This window comes from Kogia breviceps, chromosome 2 (genome assembly GCF_026419965.1).
Source record: "Kogia breviceps isolate mKogBre1 chromosome 2, mKogBre1 haplotype 1, whole genome shotgun sequence".
In the NCBI taxonomy this organism is placed as follows: Eukaryota; Metazoa; Chordata; class Mammalia; order Artiodactyla; family Physeteridae; genus Kogia; species Kogia breviceps.
In genome coordinates, this window is record NC_081311.1 from 47,196,788 (window position 1) to 47,216,890 (window position 20,103).

At 48.9% G+C, this 20,103-nt stretch overlaps 1 protein-coding gene across 1 annotated transcript in view; it reads right to left on the minus strand.

Annotated features, from left to right (window-relative positions):
- CHAT (choline O-acetyltransferase) overlaps window positions 1-20,103 on the minus strand; it is a 50,124-nt gene that overhangs the window by 17,179 nt on the left and 12,842 nt on the right. Inside the window, exons 7-8 of the mRNA XM_059052498.1 lie at window positions 18,460-18,637; window positions 1,045-1,214 (exon numbers count right to left, since the gene is read on the minus strand). Of these exons, the coding sequence (XP_058908481.1) occupies window positions 1,045-1,214; window positions 18,460-18,637 (348 nt within the window). The remainder of the gene's footprint in view (window positions 1-1,044; window positions 1,215-18,459; window positions 18,638-20,103) is intronic.

A 20,103-nucleotide genomic window follows, 5' to 3' on the forward strand; every position in this document is an offset into this window, starting at 1 on the left:
TATGCATTAATACACGATATTTGTTTTTTTCTTTCTGACTTACTTCACTTTGTATGACAGTCTCTAGGTCTAGCCACATCTCTACAAATGACCCAACTTTGTTTCTTTTTATGGCTGAGTAATATCATGGAAGACAATTTTTCCATGGACTGGGGGGACAGGGGGATGGTTCAGGTGGTAATGGGAGCGATGGAGAGCAGCAGATGAAGCTTTGCTCACTCCCCCACCGCTCTCCTCCTGCTGTGTGGCCCACTTCTTATCAGGCTGCAGCCAGACACCGGTCCATGGCCCACCCTGGTCCATGGCCCAACACCCTAGATGATGTATGTATCACATCTTCTTTATCCATTCATCTGTTGATGGGCATTTAGGTTGCTTCCATGACCTGGCTATTGTAAATAGTGCTGAAATGAACATTGGGGTGCATATGTCTTTTTAAATTATGGTTTTCTCAGGGTATATGCCCAGTAGTGGGATTGCGAGATCATAAGGTAGCTCTATTTTTAGTTTTTTAAGGAACCTCCATACTGTCTGCATCAATTTGCATTCCCACCAACAGTGCAAGAGGCTTCCCTTTTCTCCACACCCTCTCCAGCATTTATTGTTTGTAGATTTTTTGATGACGGCCATTCTGACTGGTGTGAGGTGATACCTCCTTGTAGTATTGATTTGCATTTCTCTAATAATTGGTGGTGTTGAGCAGCTTTTCATGTGCTTTCTTGCTGAATGTGTTGAGGATTTGTTTGATGGGAGCCCCTGGTATGGCCCCACCTTACAGTGTGTGATGGGAGATGGGGAATGAGCCCCAGGTCTGACCCAGAGGCCCCCTAGGCTGGGCTGCAGGAAGGTTAGGGGGTTGGAGCTGGGTTTGGCCACTTGCTCCTGAGAAGAGTTCTGGCCAGTCCAGGGCTTGACACCAGTGGCACATCTCCTCCGCTCCCTCGGCCCCAGATGCAGCCTCCTGGGCAGCAGAGGCCAGCAAGAGTCTGCTGGATGTAAGCACGAGGCGGCTCCCGCCACTGGCCCTGCCAGGGGGAGTCTTACCTGCAGGGACTTGTCGTACCAGCGGTTGGCCCCATTCTTGCTGCAGCCTCCGCCATGGAGGAGCTGGAGCGCCCTGTTGGTGTCGCTGAGCTCCAAGCCTCCCGGGGCATCCAGGCACACCAGGCAGATGCAGCGCTCGATCATATCCAGAGAGTCCCTGTTGGTGGAGTCTGCAGAGCAGGCAAGCACGGCCTTACTTAGCACCTGCCCTGCCCCGGGCCTGGGGTCCCCTCTGCAAAGCCCCCACACGCCACAGGCGGACACACGTATGGACACCCAGATCTTAGGCCAGTCCTGAGTCCCCCACCACCCCAGGGGGTGGGCCGGGAAGTCAGCCTGACTGTCCTGAGCTTCTGTGCTAACCCCAGGGGCCAGCTCACCCTCAGGGTCCCTGCAAGAGTCCTGCCCTTCAGTTGTAGCCAGTTCTGACCCCAGTGTGAGGTCACTGGTCCTGCCTGCCAGGATGAAAAGAGGTGGTGTGGGACCTTCCCCCAAAACGTTAGACCCTCGGGCCAGCCTGTGCCAGAGAAGGAGCTCCAATTCCCCCATCCAGTGGTATCCTCCACTCACATCTGCGGGCCACATCTGGCACATAGGCAAGTTCATTTGTCCTGAACTGTGATTTTCAAACATTAGTTGCCAAAAAATTTTAATTAGTCAATTTCACATGAAAATCGGAAGTAAGGGAGTGAGGGTGTTGCTCTCCCAGGCCCCTCCCACCACCATCACCCCAGCTGTTGTTTCCACGCAGAGAGTAAGTGGAAGGGCCAGGTTGCCCCTTAACCTATATCCAGATGAGATCATTGGGGCAGTTTCAGGCACGTAGAACTCATCTAAAAGCCACGGAGTTGTGCAGGAGACACGTCACCAAGGGAGCTTGACTTTTCCATGGGGGACACTGGGTATGGAGTTCCTCCCGGAATAGAGCTGGGCTGGCTAGATGGGCTGTCCCAGTCAGCTTCCTCCAATAAGCACAGGAAGATTCACAAAGCCTGCCCAGTGGGACCTGACTGTGTGCTGCTGTGTATCCCTTCTCCCAATCAGGAGTCTTTACTGTGACGACAGTATTCTTTCTCTACCATCCCACACAGGGCGCACGGGCATCAGGACCTGATGGCGAGGACTGCACATCACCCAGACCTCCTGACCTCTGGGCTGGATGAGGTGCAGGGTTACACCCCTCCCCCAGCCCCAGTGTGTTCTATGCATGAGAAGATGGAGTGCCTGATATTTGGGAGCAAAGGGGAATTACGTGGCATATTCCAATATCCATACCCCCTTTAGTCATCGAACACCTGGTTTTTAGCTTGGCACAGGGATGAGCAGAACTATAGCTACATTTCCTGGCTTCTCTTACAGCTGGGGGAAATCATGTGTTCAATTCTGCCAACAAAATCTAGAAACACTATATGACAGCTTCCAAGAAACCTCCTTAAATACAACTAGCACATGCTCTTTGCCCTTCTTTCCACCTTCCTCCATCCTACTGCCTGGAACACAGGTGTGATGGCCAGAGCTCTAGCCTCTGTTTTGGGCCAGGAGGCTGCGGGCCACACCCTCGGGGTGAGATGGAAGAATCCTAGCCACCTATCAGCTCTGGAGGGCTCAGTTCTGGTATACATGAGAGAATGAGGAAGAGAGAGAGAAATCTCTAATTTTTTTAAGCCACTATTATTTTGGGTTTTCAGTCACATGTGGCCAAATCTAATACTAACTTATACAGTCTGGTTACACTGGATTCACATCTTCACACTTCAGGAATTAGCTGGAGCTGAGAAGCTGTGCCCTTGGTTTGCCCCAGTCCTCTCTCATTTATTTAACCCTCTTGTCCCTGCAAGTATTTAAGTACAAGATCCCTGTCCAGAATGCTATTCTCTGTGTCAGAGAGAAACACCCTGGGGGCTGAAGATCCCTCCAAGAAGGCAGTCGAGCCCCCTCCCAACTCCCTTCTGTCTCAGCATTGACGCAGACACTTGGGGGGCCCTGGTCCTGGGTGCCGGCCCTGCTCTTTCCTGCAGTCAGCTCTGTGCCCCTCGATTCTGAGCCTGGACACGCAGCCCTCTGCTTCTGCAGCCACAGCTCCTGCCCCTCCCACTGGAACCCCAGGGACTGCTGAATCAGAACATCTCTTTTCAGAGTCCTCACCCCCACCCCAGCCCCCAGCTCTGGAGCCTTCTTTCCTTCCAGAGCCTGAAGCCAAGAAATATACCCATCGTATGTCATAGTCGTCTGGAATCTGCCTTCCTGAAGTCCAAGGAATGTGTGGGAGCAGGTACGCCTTCCACCCCCTCAGGCTCAGGTCTCCCTGCACTGTTCACCAGCCAGGTCCTGCCCATGGGTTGAGCTAGGCACAGCAGCACCTTCCCCAGTCAGTGGGAGGCTGAGTACACAGCTGACGCTGTCAGTGAGGACCACAGCCGGACTCTGCCCATCCTTTCCTCTGTCTAGGTAGGGGCCTGGAACAGCCATCGAGAAAGTCTTGTCTGCTTCTCCCTCCTCTTGGCCTCACCCCAGGCTCTCTGGGCTGCTTCCCTTCCTGGCATAGGCAGCCTCGAGTGAGACAATCCCTGAGACCCTCCCCTGGGTCTCCTCAACACCTACTGGGCACACAGATGCTAAGGCCACCTGTGCAGTCCCCGCCATGCCAGGGTGATTTCTCCAGGTTCATGAGAGGGGTCCACAGACGTCCTCGAGTGAAAGGAGTCTGCAGTCCCCACTATCCCCTTCCTCCCTCCTCTTGCAAATCCTGGGGGAAGGAAATGTCTCTCAGAGGAGACCTTCTAGTCTGGGAACGAGGCTAACCAGCAAGCCAGCCCATCCTTGGCTCTTCCTTCCCCGTTTCCTGTCTGGAATATGGATTTGGGGAGCACTGGGAGTTTAGGATCCCTCTTGACTCCTATGGGTCCAGGATGACTCATCACCTTCCACGTGGCCTCTTGGACTTTCCTGCCTCATCTGATCCACTTCAAGGTTTAGGGCCATGCCCTGGGGACTGAACAGCAAACGAGACACCACTGTGGTGGGGGTTGGCTGGGGGATGGAGAACTCCCTCCCGCCCTTCCTTAAGTGTGATACAGTCACCACATCATCCTCTTCGACCTGAAACAACTTCTACGGCCCACAAGAAAGGATCCAAACTTCTCACCGTGGCTCCTGGGCTCCACTGCTCGCGTCTGCTGCCCCTCCGGGTCGCCTGCCCTGAATCCCTGCATGGACCTCATAGGAGCCTCCTGTCACTCCTGGTCACCTGTGCACATTCATCCCCTCACCATCACGCAGGCTGCCCCCTGGATGGGGACCCTTCTCCTTCTCTGTCTATCAAAGTTCTACCGGTCAAATCCTCCCAAGCTCTCTAACCCTCTCATGGTACCGACCCTGCGCCCGGTGTGGGTGGGAGCAGCCCAGAGACCTCCTGCCCTCCAGGACACCTCACAGTGAGAACAAGCCGGCTCGGCTGCATGCTCAGGGCAGATGAGGACCCTCTGCTCGCTCCAGGTAACCACCACCTCCTACCGCACCGTGTATGACCCTACAGTGCGTGACCCTGTCACGCCCCAAACCCCTGTCACCGACAGTCCAGCTCCAGGAGCCCTGATCTGGCCCCCTCTTCCCACGCCTTTGAGCTCACAGAGAGCAGGGCCTGGGTCCCCAGCCCAGGTGGGCACAGGAAAGTGTCCATGGCTGGCAATGGACTTGAGTGTGCATGGATAGGTGAGGCTGAGATCTGTGGGCACAGCTCAGAGAGAGAGCTCAGAGGAGCCCAGCCAGCTCCTTGAAAGTCAGGAAACCACTACCTTTGGGGCATGGAGCTTCATGGGATGGAAGGGACAGGGGAGAGATGGAGACAGGAAAGGGATTCCTCACTCTCTGCAAAGCTTCCCACCCTGCCCCTCTCTGCTCCCGTAGGAGTCCCTGCCAATGGCCATGGTGCCTGGCCCTGCACTGTGTGCTATCTGGGGGTCCTTTGGGATCAGGGTGGCTGGGGACTTCAAAGCACGGGAGGCCTTGGCGAGGCCTGGGTCTGATTCAAATAGGCGGAGAGGAAGGGAGATAACAGTGCTGGAAAAGGCTCTGAGGCTAGGCAGTAGACACCCAGGCTTGTGGGTGGAGCTTGTCAGTGATGCCTAGCCGCCTGGGGAGGGCCTGGGCCTGGGGACCATGGGCAGCCCCGATGTTACACACGTTGGCCCATGTCTCAGTGAGTTCTGAGAGCCCAGGCTTGGTATTTGCCTATGAAACAGCCCCAAGGCCAGTGTGGAGTGGGCAGGCTGCAGCTCCCCAGGAAGCCCACGGCAGGCCTGTCCATCTCAGAGGCTGGGGAGCAGGTCTGATGCCACCTCTGTGCAGAGGAGTGGGAGTTTGGCACACGCCTTCCCAGCCGGGTGACTTGAGGCTGGCAGCAACAAAGGACCGCTCCCTGGGCATCAGTGCCCCAGCCACCTCCAGGCGGGAGAGAGGGACCCCTGAGGAGGGGCTGAACTATCACCACTGCGTGCAGGTTGAGCAGGGCCCCGGAGCACAGCACCAACCAACAGGAACTGGGTCCTAGCTCATTAGACAGAGTGAAATGGGAGCAGGACAGCAGAGCTGGGATGCCATGTCGCCTTGCAAATGAACTCCCTGCATACAAGCAGCTGATTGGTCAAATGCTGACAAGTTTATCATGTAAGGCAGAAAATGAACTACACCCAAACTCATCCACCATGACTCTGGCCCAAATGTAATGGAAACACGGGGCAGTGGGCTGGAGGCACACGGCAGGAGCCATTTGTCTTGTGACATCCTCATTGAGCACATGGAGGCTCGTTTAATGTGGTAAATCAATCTTCCTCAAGGAGCCCCTGCTTAATAGGTAGAAGTCGGAGTTGAGTAATAGGAGGAGCTGCCACCCATGCCTGGGGAGTTGACAGCTTCGGCGATGCAGAAACGCCAGAGGCCATGAGGCCTTGGAGGGCCCTGGAGCTTCTGTTGGAGGTTGAAAGCATCCAGACTGTGACTAATGTGAGCAAAGACAAAGTGAACACAGCACCTCTGCCTTTAGAGGGCTGAAGACTCCTCAGGTGCTGTTCCCCAACACACCCACCTGGGATGGATAGAGCCCTCTGGGATCTATTCCCTGGGAATAGATAGTCTGGGAGATGGAGGCACTGGGTTCCTTCTCAGACACTTACAGCTTCTAAATATTTGTCAATCACATCTGAGCATCTTTCCTCCCCAGATAAAGGAATCATAACTCCTTTTGGGAGGGAAGTCTGCCATCACACCTCTCAAATTCTTCTCTACTCTATGGCTTATGGGGTGATCTTTATACTCCCAGCCCCTAGAGGCTATGAGGAGGCCAACAAAAGTATGTCCAAGCTATATTCTATCTACAAGAAACTCACATCAAATATAATGATATAGGATGGGTGAAAGGAAGTGGAAAAGGACATATCCAGCAAATATTAATGAAAAGAAAGCAGGAGTGGCTATATTAATATCAGATTAAGTAAATTTTGGAGCAAAGAAAATTACGAGATGTCGAGGGATATTACATTTAAAAAATCGGTCAATCTACCAAGAAGACATAGCAATCCTAAATGTGTATCTACCAAACATATTGCAAAATATGTGAAGCAAAAACTAACAGAACTGAAGGAAAAATTGACAAATCCACAAGTGTATTGGAGACTTCAACACCCCTCTCTTGATACTTGACAGAACAGCTACAGAAAGTCCACAAGTGTATTGGAGACTTCAACACCCCTCTCTTGATACTTGACAGAACAGCTACAGAAAGTCAGCAAGGATATAAAAGAACTTAACAACACCATCAATCAACAGGATCTATTGATAGAACACTTCACCCAACAACAGCAGAATGCACATTCTCTTCAAGTTCCCATGGAATATATATGCCACAGTAGACCATATCCTAGGCCATAAAACACCGTCAACTAATTGAAAAGAATTGAAATCATACAAAATGTGTTCTCTGACCACTGGAATCAAGATTTTTTAAAACAGCAGAAAAATAAACATTTCAAACATTTGGAAACTAAACAACACTCTTCCAAATAATCCATGGGTCAAAGAGGAAATCTTAAAGGAAATTTTTTTAAAAAAAACATAGAAATAAATGAAAATAAAAATACACCATATGAAAATTTGTGAGACACAGCTAAAGCTTTGTTGAAAGGGAAATGTATAGCACAATTGCTGACATCAGAAAAGAGGAAAAGTCTCAAATGAATAATATAAGCTCTCACCTCAAAAACTTAGGGAAAAAAAGCAAAATACCCAAAACAAGGAGGAGGAAAGAAATAACAAGGATCAGAAAGCAATGATATTGAAAACAGGGGAAAAAAAGAAAGAAAATCAATGAAAAGAAAGCTGTTTCTTTTCAAATATCAATCAAATCTCTAGCAAGACTAACGAAGAAAAACAAAAGAGATAAAAGACACAATATCAGGGATTAAACAGGGACATCATTATGGATTTTGCAGATATCAAAAAGGTAACTTTTCAGAAATACCATGAACAACTCTACAGACATAAATTTGACAACCTAGATGAAACGGACAATCCCTTAAAAAGTATAAACTACCGCAATGCACCAAATATGAAGCAGATAATCTGGAGACCCTGTAATTATTAAGGAAATTGAACTTGTAAGTTTAAACTTTCCCCTCCCCACCCAAATCTCCAAGCCCAGATGGTTCTAGAGGATTCTACCAAACAGTTAGGGAAGAATTAACTTCAATCTACACAATTTCTTCCAGATGATATAAGAGGCGGGAACATTTCCCAATGTTACCCTGACACCCAAACCAGATAAAACAGTACACCACCGCCACCACCCCCAAACACACAAAATAAACAACCAACTACAAGACAAATAACCCTCATGAATATAGATACAAAGATAGTTAACGATATATCAGCAAATAGAATTAAGCAACATATAAAAAGAATTATACACTGTGACTAAGTGGGGCTTATTCCAGGGATGCAAACCTGGTTCAATATGTGAAAATCAATTGATGTAATCCACTGTATTAACAGACTACAGAAAAATCACATGATTATATCAACTGATAAACTGTAAGTGACAAAATTCAACATCTTGTCATGATAAAATCTCAGAAAACTAGGAATAGAAGGGAATGTCCTCAACTTCATAAACAGCATCTACAAAAAAAGCCTATAGCTAACATCATACTTAAGGGTGAAAAGACTGCATGCTTTGCCCCTAAGATGAGGAACAAGAAAGAATACCCATTCTTACCACTGCTTTTCAACATAGTACTGGAAGTTCTGGCCAGCACAAAAAGGCAAGAAAAGGAATAAAAAAAGAAACATACAAGAAAGAAAAAACAACTGCCTATTTTCATATGACATGATTTGTCTATGTAGAAAATTATAAGGAATCTACAGGAAAAAACCCCACGCAGAACTAATAAGTGAGTTAGAAGTTCACAAGGTACAAGATAAACATACAAAAATCAATTGTATTTCTGCATACCAGTGACAAGGCAGGAACACCAAAATTAAAAATACAATGTGATTTAAATCATGCAAAACAGGGCTTCCCTGGTGGCGCAGTGGTTGAGAATCCGCCTGCCAATGCAGGGAACACGGGTTCGTGCCCCGGTCCGGGAAGATCCCACATCCCGCAGAGCCGCTGGGCCCGTGAGCCATGGCCGCTGAGCCTGCGCGTCCGGAGCCTGTGCTCCGCAACGGGAGAGGCCACGACAGTGAGAGGCCCGCGTACCACAAAAAAAAAAAAAAAAAAAAAAAAAAAAATCATGCAAAACAAATGAAGTACTCCAGTGTAAATCTAACAAAACCATACAGGACTATATACTGAAACTACAAAACACTAATGCAAAAAATCAAAGATCTAAGTAAATGGAGAGACATACCGTGTTCACGCATTAGAACACTCAACAGGGTGAAGATGCCAGTTCGCCCAAACTGATATACAAGCTTAACACAGCTCCCATCAAAATCTCAGAAGACTTTTTGTAGATATAGACAAGATTATTCTAAAATCTATGTGAGGGCTTCCCTGGTGGCGCAGTGGTTGAGAGTCCGCCTGCCGATGCAGGGGACACGGGTTCGTGCCCTGGTCCGGGAGGATCCCACATGCCGTGGAGCGGCTGGGCCCGTGAGCCATGGCCGCTGAGCCTGCGTGTCCGGAGCCTGTGCTCCGCCACGGGAGAGGCCGCAACAATGAGAGGCCCCACGTACCGCAAAAAAAAAAATAAATAATAAAAAATAAAATAAAATAAAATCTATGTGAAAGGGCAAAGGAACTAGAAGCTAAAACAATTTTAAAAAACAATAAAGTTGGAGGAGTCAGTGTATCCAATTTAAAGACCTATCACATAGTTACATAGCCAAGAATGTGCGGTATTGGCAGAGAGATGAACACATAGATCAATGGAAGCGAACAGAAAACCCCAAAATAGACTAACACAAATATGTCCAATTGATTTTGACCAAGGTGCAAAAGTAATTCAGTGGAGGAAGAATGGCCTTTTCAACAAATATTATTGGAGTAATTGGACACTCATAGGCACCCCTCCTCAAAAAAGCTTGGATAAAAATCTCGTATATTAATGCATATGTGTGGAATCTAGAAAAATGGTACAGATGAACTGGTTTGCAAGGCAGAAATAGAGACACAGATGTAGCGAACAAACCTGTGGACACCAAGGGGGGAAAGAGGGGTGGGGGGGATAAACTGGGAGATTGGAATTGACATATATACACTAATATGTATAAAATAGATAACTAATAAGAACCTGCTGTACAGCACAGGGAACTCTACTTCGCTGTATAGGAGAAACTAACACAGCATTGTAACACAACTATTCCCAAATAAAAAATTATTTTTTAATCTCATATCTTATAAAAAAATTAATATAAAATGGATTGTCAACTTAAATGTACAATATTATAAAACTTTTAGGAAAAAATAGGAGAAATTCATCTTTGGGATCTCAGGCTAGGCAAAGAATTCTTAGAGTTGATGCCAAATGTATGATTCATAAAAGGAAAAATTGATAAATTGGATTTCATCAAAACTAAAAACATTTCCTTAGTGAAACACCCTGTTAAGAAGATGAAAAGATAAGCTACATATTGGGAGAAAATATAAAGCCACATATCCAATAAAAGGCTAGTAAAGAATATAGAAACAATTCTCAGAACTCACAGGAAAAAGAAAACCCCAAAACCCAAAACTCGAACCCCAAACAATCCAATTAGAAAATGAGCAGAAGACATGAAATGATATTTCCCAAAAGATGAGCTATGGAGGGAAATTAGCCATAAAAAGATATTCAACATCATTAGTCATAAGAGAAATGTAAATTACAACTATAGTAAGATCACTACACACCTATCAGAAGGGTAAAAAAAAAAAAAAATAGTGACAATTCCAAATGCTGGTAAGGATGAAGAGAAACTGGATCACTTATACGTTGCTGATGGGAATGTAAAATGGTACAGTCACTCTGAAAAACATTTTAGCAGTTTCTTGAAAAATTATGCATGCAAATATCATATGATCTAGCAATTTCATTCCTGAACATTTTTTTCTGAAATGAAAACTTACGATCACACAAAAACCTCTACATATATGTTCATAGTAGCTTTATTTGTAATAGCCAAAAAGTAGAAACAACTCAGATATCCTTCAATGGTTACATCACTCATTGTGATATATCCATACTGTGGAATGCAGTATGAACTATTCACACATGCAATAACTTGGATGAATCTCCAGAGAATTATACTGAGTGAAAAAGCCAATCTCAGAAGGTTACATACTGCATGACTCCATTTATATGACATTCTTGAAACAACATCATAGAAATGAAGGATAGATTAGTGATTGCTAGGGGTTAAGGAGGGATGGGGCTGGAAGGGAGGTGGGTATGGCTATAAAGGGAACAGAGGGATCCTTGTGGGGATGGAAATGTTCTGTATCTTGACTGTATCAATGTCAATGTCCTGGTTGTGATATTGTAAGATTTGCAAGATGTTACCATTCGGGGGGAAAATGGTACAGGTGAGTTTATTTCTTAAAAGTGCACGTGCAATTATCTCCAAATAAGTTTAATTTAATTTTTTTTAAAAAGTCAGGAGCCAAGAATTTCTTTCCTCTGGGTTCTAGCCACCTTTCCCACAAAGGCAGATATAAAGAGCTATCATACTTCCAGACTATAGGGGAGGGGTGGTAAGTGGAGAAGGTCAGGAGATACAAAAAAAACCCCCAAACCTCTTAGCTGCCTTGTAACCAAATATCATAATGCTGCACGTGAAATGGACAGCAAGGGCCAGAGAGATGGCACCCAGAGAGAAAGGAAAGAGGACAGGTGTCTGGAGTGTGTGCCCACAGAACATGTGGTATGTGAGGAGCCTGGGGGAGGCAAAAGAGCACCCCAGAGTCAATAAGCATTAGGGCTCCACACAAGGACTATAGGCCATTCAGTCTGAGGCCATGGGCCACTGTCACTGACTGCAAGGGCAGTGACCATCAACAGATGTCCATTTTCAGTTCACCGGATTTTTCCAGAGAGGTTGTGGGCTTGGGCAAAACAGCCCCAGTGTTTCCCCCAATCTAATAAGAGTTATCCCTTAGCGATCACCCTCTGTGTGCCAGGCACCAGGCCACCAACTTTGCATCCCCTTGGTCCTATCCACGGGTGGGGCCACTATTTCCACATCCTGGCCTAGGAAACCAGGCTCCAGGGGACTGCAGTGAGACACAGGTCAAGCTCAGGCCTCCTGCCTTGGACCACATGCCTCTCCCTGCCTGGATGCTCTCATCCATAAAAGCCTTCATGCTTCCACTGTGGTAGGGAGGGGTTGGCCCCAAGAAACAGCATTCAGCCTCAAGAGACCAGGAGGTATTTCTGGGCCAGTTAAATCAGACATGCTGTTATTGCTAATGTGCAATTGTTTTTCAAATCAGCAGACTTGTCTACCTCTGGATGACAATATTTAAAGAGCAAAATGCCCCATCCCGAGTGGTTCTTGTAAACCATGACCGAGGAGGCCTTCTGCAGGCACAGCTACTTTCTGTCAGTTCCCTCCTTGAAAGCAGTGGCTCAGCTCTAATTGGCTGCTGGGGATAAATATTTACGGGACTGTGTAAATGGCGGCATATGCCTCCGAAGTCTGCTCGCAGGTTCTCCACGGCAGCACCCATGCAAGCCAGCGGGCTGCGGTGGGTGAGTGATGTGGAGGTGTCTCCGCGCTGGCCATCCTTTTCCTACAAATTGACAAGCACTGTAGTCTTCCAGACTCAGGGCTGGATGTCTAATTAAATTTCCAGACTAGGATAACGGTGTTGGCTCCTCCTGGGTTCGGGAAGGCCATAGCTTCGCGTTGGGCCGGGAGGGAGGTCCTGAGAGGATGTGCACGGCCCTCCTGAGGCCTGAATGCCACCCCCGCCCACCGGGCCCCGCAGATCTCAGGCTGGAGAGACAGATGTTCCCTATTCAGTCCTGGCTCCGCCGCCTACCACCTGTAAGGGTGGGACTCCCTCAAAGTGTGGGAGACACAGCGTCCTCTGCTCTGTAGGGATAAAATTCTCACCTCATAGGCTATTATGAAGACTGATGGAAATAGGGACAGAAAGCATCCAGGACAGGGCTCATCACCAAGGGGAACCTCCATGCACAGTAGCCGCTGATACCTGAATAAGTGGATCCCAACCTGGGCTACACCTGAGGGTGCTTTAAGATTACAAATCGCTTGGCCTCACTCCAGTCCCACTGGAAAATCACCAGCACCCAGGAATCTGGGTTTTTGGGGGTTTTTTTTTAGGAGCTCTCTAGATGATTCTGATATTGTCATCTAGCCCCAGTCCCACCGACCTCAACCCACCTGGGTTTACCTCTAGTCCCACTTGACACAGGAAACCCTCCTGGGCTATGACGTGCAGAGGGGTGAGGCCTCCAAACTCCCGCAGGACTCCTGATGGAGACCCTCCTTTGGTTTTATCCTGTCCACTCTTGCCCTAACGATTCTGCTTATTCTGGTCTCCCCAGAAAGTTGGCAGCCCCCAGGGGCAGTTACGGTTCCAGCAGGTCTTGTAGCCCTTGGCCTCCCTGGAGGGCACTCCATGTGGGCTGTGCCCCATTGGCAGTTACTGGACCTCCATGAGCTCCACCCTCTTGATGTCATGGCAGAGGGTCAGGGGCTGGGCAGCCTGGGGGTTCACAGAGGTAACCATCCTGGTTGGGGGATCAAGGGACCATCTCTGGAAAGAGAGTGGGTTGATGAAATCAACTGCCCCTCTGGGTCTCAGCTGACCCTGTGAGAATTCAGGGGTGGATTTTGTCTGAGTTCAGGCTCCTTGGTCCAGGCCTCCATCAGGACAAGTGGAGCTCAGCATGGCTAAAGCCTCCTGCTGGACAGTGCCAGCCTGGGCCCAGTGCCCATGGACTGGGTCTCTGTCTGGGTCCCAGGAAGGGAGGTGGAGCCCTTGGGACTTCAGCTGAGATACCCCGGAAAGCTCAACCCATTTCACAGAATTAACTGTGGTTTTACCGTGAGGCAGAAAGACCCCCAAGCCTTATAACCACAGCCAGCAGCTGCTCCTGGAGCCAGGAGAGAGGCTTCCCCAAGGTTAGGGCTTTGGGAGCACCATTTGCAACAATGACCACCATCCCTGGGTCTTTCCTTGGCACTCTCATCCCCTGCTGTTCCAGTGTCCCCTGTGTGGACACAGCCCTCCCCCCTCCCCCTCTCCTCCTTCCTGGACTCTTCACGGTGACTGACTGGCTATTCCCTTGTGTTGTTAACCTCTTCTGAAAGCATTCTATTCACCTTCTGCCTCAACTGGAGGGTGGCCCCCCTGAGGGTCCACTTCCCTGAAACCCCTCCTAAGAGACTGTTGTGTCCCCTCACGCTCACCAGGGAGCCAGATTGGTAGAGAGCTTCCCCTTCTCTGTTCCTGCTCCTAAATGACTCCTCCTCCTCCCTTTCCCTTTGGAGCTGCAGCTGTTAGGCTTTCATCCCTCCCATCACATCCTCCTCCTTGCTGCTGGGCTCCACTGACTTCTTCACAGTGCCTGGCCATGATGACCTGGGCTCCTGGCTCATCTTCTTCCTCCCCATCAGCACTATGGCCAAACTTCCGGTAGCTTGGACGTCCCCGTGTGTGTGACCTGGCTGGCATACTCCTCTCTCAACCCCTTGACTTCTCACTTTTGACAGTCTAACCTCAGTACCCACTCCCACCATCACATCTGGGGATGTACCTCTACCAGGAGCCAACCCCCTCTGAAGCTTAGTTCAAGCATGCTGCACCCTGACCACACTCTTGACTCCTGCTTCACACTCTCTTACCTCCCACTGCAACACGTCTCACCTCACTGACAGCCCCAAAACCCTTGGGCCCCACTGCCTATTTCAACTCTCCACCACCCACCCCTGTCTTTCACTTCCCTCCTGTGATGGGCTGAACTATGTCCCCTCAAAATTCCCAAGTTGACGTCCTAACCCCCTGTACCTCAGAATGGGACCGTATTTGGAGATTGGGATCTTTACAGAGGTAATTAAATTGAAATGACGTCACTGGGGTGGGGCCCTAATCCAACATGACTGATGTCCTTATAAGAAGAGGAGATGAGAACACAGACATCCACACACACAGAGGGGAGACGATGTGAAGACACAGGGAGAAGACAGCCATCCATGAGCCAAGGAGAGAGGCCTCAGAAGAAACCAACTCTGCTGACACCTTGACCTTTGACTTCTAGCCTCCAGAAGTGGGGCAAGATAAATGGCTGTTGTCTAAGCCCCCCAGTGTGTCATACATTGTTATGGCAGCCTGAGCAGCTAATGAATCTCCTTACTCAGTTCAGATCCCAACATTATAGTCATTCCCCTGCCACACCTGCCCCCCACTCCCTCCGTTATGCTCACCAACCTTGGCTGAACCCAGCAACCCACTTTCTCCTTGCCTGAACCTCAGGACCTGAACACTATGGGAGTGGGGGAGGGGTGCAAAACAATGCTAATTAATTCTTCTAAAATGTATGAGCCCAAGCCCTCAAATACGAGCTTGACACACAGTCCATGAATCTTAGTGAGTTTCCTGGGTAGGCTGTCTTTTCCACTTTGCAAGAGGCTATTTCATGTATTCTCTTCTGCCTCCAGTGTCCCATCCTCGCCTCTCTTGGTGCATAGCTGTGGCTCTGCGGATCTGAAGCCAGAAGCCTCTAGTCAGGAACCTCCTCTTATTCCTGCCACCACAGCCACATCCCCGTGGACCTCGGGCCCAGATCCTGTTTTCCCTGTACCAGTCAAAGGCCTCTGATTCTCTGGGTTCCATTTCCTTTTGCCTTTTCAAGAATTCCACCCCTCTGTTTGTCTCCTTCTCTCCTAATTAACAATTTCACTTCCTGGATTACTTCCATGCACTTGCCTCTCCTACTAAAAACACTGTTCTTGAGCCCCATCCTCTTCCCACCACTCCCATTTTCCTGCTCCATTCTAGTACCAAAGTGTCTGAAAAGAACCACCCACCCTTCAAGATTCTACTCAGTGATAGTCTCATCAACAGTTCCCTCCTGCTATTGGATGGCTTCCATCAGCATACAACCATTCACCCTTCCTAGCACTCTAGTCTGACTTTGGTGAAGGTCACGGATGACTTAGGGTTGCTAAGCCCAGGGTTTCCTCTCTGTCCTGTTCTTCCGCGAGCTCTCAGTAGCATCCCACGTGGTCAGCGGCTCTCTCCTTCCCTCTTGGATTTTTGTGACTCATCTCCTGGTTTCCTCTTGACTTCACAGGCTGCTCTTTCGCAATCCCCTTTGCATCTTTCTCTACATGACCTCCAAGGCCCCATTCTTCCATTTCCAGATGATCTCATCCAAGTCAGTGACTTTAAATATCATTTCTGTGCTGATGGCTCTCAAATTTATACCTCTGTACCAACCTCTCCTTTGAGCACCAGACACATAAATCTAACTTGACTCAAAGCGTCTCAGCCCTAACCTACTTGGAAAGGACTTCTCCATTCTGTTGCCACTTCCCTCACCTGGTTCTCATCTCAGTGAATGGTACCACCATCTACTCAGCTGCTCACATCAAAAACCTAGGACTCTTGCTCATTCCTCTTTTCCTTATTGTCACTTCTAGTTTGAAACCTATCTAGACCCCACCCGTGTCTTTCCATCTTCACTCTCCACTCTAGCCCAAGCTGCCTTAATTTTTCATTTTCACACCAAAATTGTATCCTAAGTGGCTTCCCTGTTTTCCTTCCATGGGAAGGGGAGCTCCAGAGAGGAGAGTTCTGTGAAAGATTGGCTTCCCGCTGTGCAGATGACACAGTCAGTACTAACTGGATTAATTAGATTTCCAAAGGGAAGGTGCATATTCGCCCCCTCCTTTCTGCGGTGCTTCCTTTAGAAACAGCACTTCCATTCAGAAAGCCAGATCAAGTGCCATTAACAAATTAATTCCGATTAGTGCACCCATGCACTCAAACCCCAAGGCAGTCCTGGTCAGTTCTGCAGAGAGATGGCTTGGGCCTGGCCTGCTAATAAAGTGGGAACCGTACTGGAAACAGAGGCGATTCTTTTGATGCCTGTCTCTTTCCCTGGAGGGGAGAAGAGTGGGATTTGATTACACCATGGTCTGCTGAGGGAATCAACTCACTTTCAAATAATAAGTTATTAATTCCCCCACTTGGCAGTGAGGTCGGTGAGAACAGAGTCAACTCTTATACCTCCCTGTGACCCATGCAGCCTCCGATTTAAGACCAAGCACTTGAAGGTGCCCAAGAATAGAATGAAAGAAAAATTCATTGGTAAGTGGGAAATAAGTCTGGGGTCCAGTGTCCTTAGTAGTCCTTCATTCTTTTATTTAACAAATATAATTGGGGACCAACTGTGTTTGGGACAGCAGATTCAGAAGTTAAACCAGGTAAGGCCCCTGTTCTCTTGGACTTTATAGACTTGGGGGGTGGGGCAGGACAGATAATCAGCATGAATCAAACAAATGAAAAGCCGACTTCAGAGGGTGAGAAATGCAATCAAGATGAGAAAACAGGACAAGGGGACAGAGCGTGCTGGGGAGAGCTGGGGATGCTCAAGGAGGGTCTAGGGTGGGGCACCTGAGCTGAGTTTGGGATGGTGCAAGGAGCCAGCCAGCCCTGGGGGAAGAACTTTCTAGGGAGAGGGAAGTGCCTGTGGCCATACATCTAAGCCCCACCACCTTCTCATTCTCTCAGTACATTTAGCATGGCCATCTTTGCCGGCCAGACTGCTCTCCTCATGGTACTGGGCAGGTCAGTCATGGCCCTGCTGGGCGGTCGACTTTGCCTGCAGCTGGTCTGCTTGCCTGGACAGTGTCCCTCCCTCCTGCCCCTCTCACTCATGTCACAGGGCTTTGCTCAATTCCCACCTCTTCCTACAAAGCCTTTCAAAAGCCTCCCAATTAGAAGGACTCCCTCCTCTCTCTGAAGTCCGGGGGCATTTATATGGCACCTGCTGGCTCTACTGCCTTACATGGGTAGACACTGCATTACTATGTACTTAAATCTGCTCCTCATCTGCCATCCCTTCCCCGATTCCTATCGAAGGGGCTGCTCAGGGCCAGGGGTTCATCCTCTCTGTCCCTTACCCTCCCTAGGCCTATCCCAGGTCCTCAGCTTACAGACACTCAGGGAGTCTGAATGGTCACCTGGCTGCATCAAAACCTGAGGGGCAGACAGAGGCTCACAGAAGTGTCACCCCTCATCTGGGAATCTGTAATATAGGCAAGAAAGGAAGGCTCTCCATCCAGTTTCTGAGAATAGGGCTCACTTTGGGTTTGAAAAGTAGTTTCCAGAAGGATGGTTTGAAAATTTTAAGGCTCTTCCTGAATTTCTTATGGGAACACTCAGAAACTTCCATAAGAGCAGCAGCCTGAAGGATAAGGTCAGCTTGAAGATGAAGAGTTCTGGGACCGTGAAATCACAGGAAGGAGGTAGCCAACCACCCTCCCAGAGGTGGGCTCCATCCCAAATCCCCACCTGACAGCTCTCCCAGTGACTCAGACTCTTGAAATGAGTACCATCCCTGCCCACCAGTAAAACACAACTGCTTCACTGCAGCTGGCCTTCATCTAGCTCATAACTTTCCCTCCCTCAATATTCCTGGACATCCTCAGATTCCAGGGCTAGTCAGCCTCACCCAGAAAGCTAGCACATTGTCAGATGAATTCCAAGGGTACAAAAGGTGCCTTTTGTTTCAAGGCACCTCGGCTGACAGTAGGACATGCCATCGGTCCTGGGTTGGAGGGAGGCCTGAGCTCCCCGTGCTATGGCAAATGGGGATGAGGCATGGCGCCCGACCCTGGAGGGAGGGGAGCCGATGGGTGTGAGGATGAGATGAGCGTGGAGACGCGCTGGGCACTGCTGCTAACCTTTCACGAGGACCGTCCTGGCCTCAGCCCACTCGCTCCTCCCGTCTGACGTCAGCAGGCCGATTGGAGGTAAGCGTTCATCCTCGTTGGAAGCCATTCTGACTATCTTTCTCAACTGAGTGAACAGATCCCCCTCACTGAGATGGCGGAAATTAATCACAACATCCAAGACAAAGAACTGTGGGGGAAACAGGTCAAAGACGTCACTCAGGGCGGCCAGCCCAAGGCGTCAGGCCCTCCCTGAGCCTCCACACCGGAGCAGGGCGGGGATGCTCTGGTCCATGGTTCCCAAGGTATGTGATGGTTCTGAAGAGTCATAATGTGGGGGCCAGCCCAACACTGCCGACTGTGCTGGACTCCAAACCGCCCCAAATCAAAGAAGGGAAGGTCAGATTAAACTTACTAAAGAAAGCTTGTTGTTTCTGTAGTTCCTAGATTACATAAAACCATTATGTTTGTGGGGAATTGAGTAGAAATGGATACAACTGCTGTTGGAGGGCTGTGTTAATCAAAACTGAAAATGCGCATGCCCTATGATTCAGCAGTTGCTCTTATAAATACATACTCTAGCCTAAGGCTTAGAAAAACGTATACTCTTGTGCCCGGAAAGACATATAAAGGAATGTGCATATCAGCCTGTTTGCAATAGCAAAGCGGTACAGAGAGCCCAAATGTTCTCCAGTAGGGGAATGGTTAAGTAAATTGTGGTGTACTCGTCCAGTGCATGTTTATCCAGCAGTTAAAGGGAATGAACTAGCTCTAGGTACAGCTACAGGGATAGATCTCAAACACACTGGTGAGTGGAGAAAAAAAGCAAGTCAGCAAATAATATGCAGAGGAAGATTAAAATGGAAAAGCAACACACAAAATGCTCTACACGTACGTGTACACATATACATGTGCACCTGCGTGTGCTCTGTGTGTTAAGCCTTGTGAGCTGTCATTCAGCAGTTTTGAAGCTAGAGCCTCGGGCATTGTAAAGGGTTTTATTCCTAGCCCCAGGTCACGAATGCTTGTCAGCTGGTTGACGTGAGTGCCTGGTCCCACGCGCTGAACAGCACACAGGTGGCCTGGCTCAGGGTGGGAGCCTGAGAGCATTTCTGGAAGGGATGGACGCTAGGGTGCGTGGGCGCTGGGAAATTCTGGGTTTGACTTTTGAACGAAGGTGGAGAAACGTCCTCGTTTTGTGGCTGGCCAGGTGGGCTTCGAACCTGGGAACGGCCATCCTCCGATGGCAGACTTAGGGCTCCCGGCTTAGACTGAAAATGTCAGATGAGCCCAAGAAAAAAACTGTGTAGAACAAAATACCAGGGGAGTCCCCAGGGTGGGTGTCAAACTTGGGTTTTGACAGAAAACAAAACAGCTTTGAGTCAGATGGAATATTTATGTGGAGCCTCAATATATAGAATATACTGTCTGTTGTCAGAAGTCCTCACCCTCGGCCTGTCCCCTGGGCCCCCATGGACTCTTTTTTGTTCCCTGGAACCCAGTCTGAGGACCTTGTGGGCTTTTGACACTGGCAGACCTAGGAGGACTTCTCATCCTTAGTCAAGCCACTTAACCTAAGTCTCGTTTCCTCATCCGTCAAATGGAGATTCCAAGGCCCCCTCTGCAGGAGGGGATCGTAGGATCAGATGGGATGAA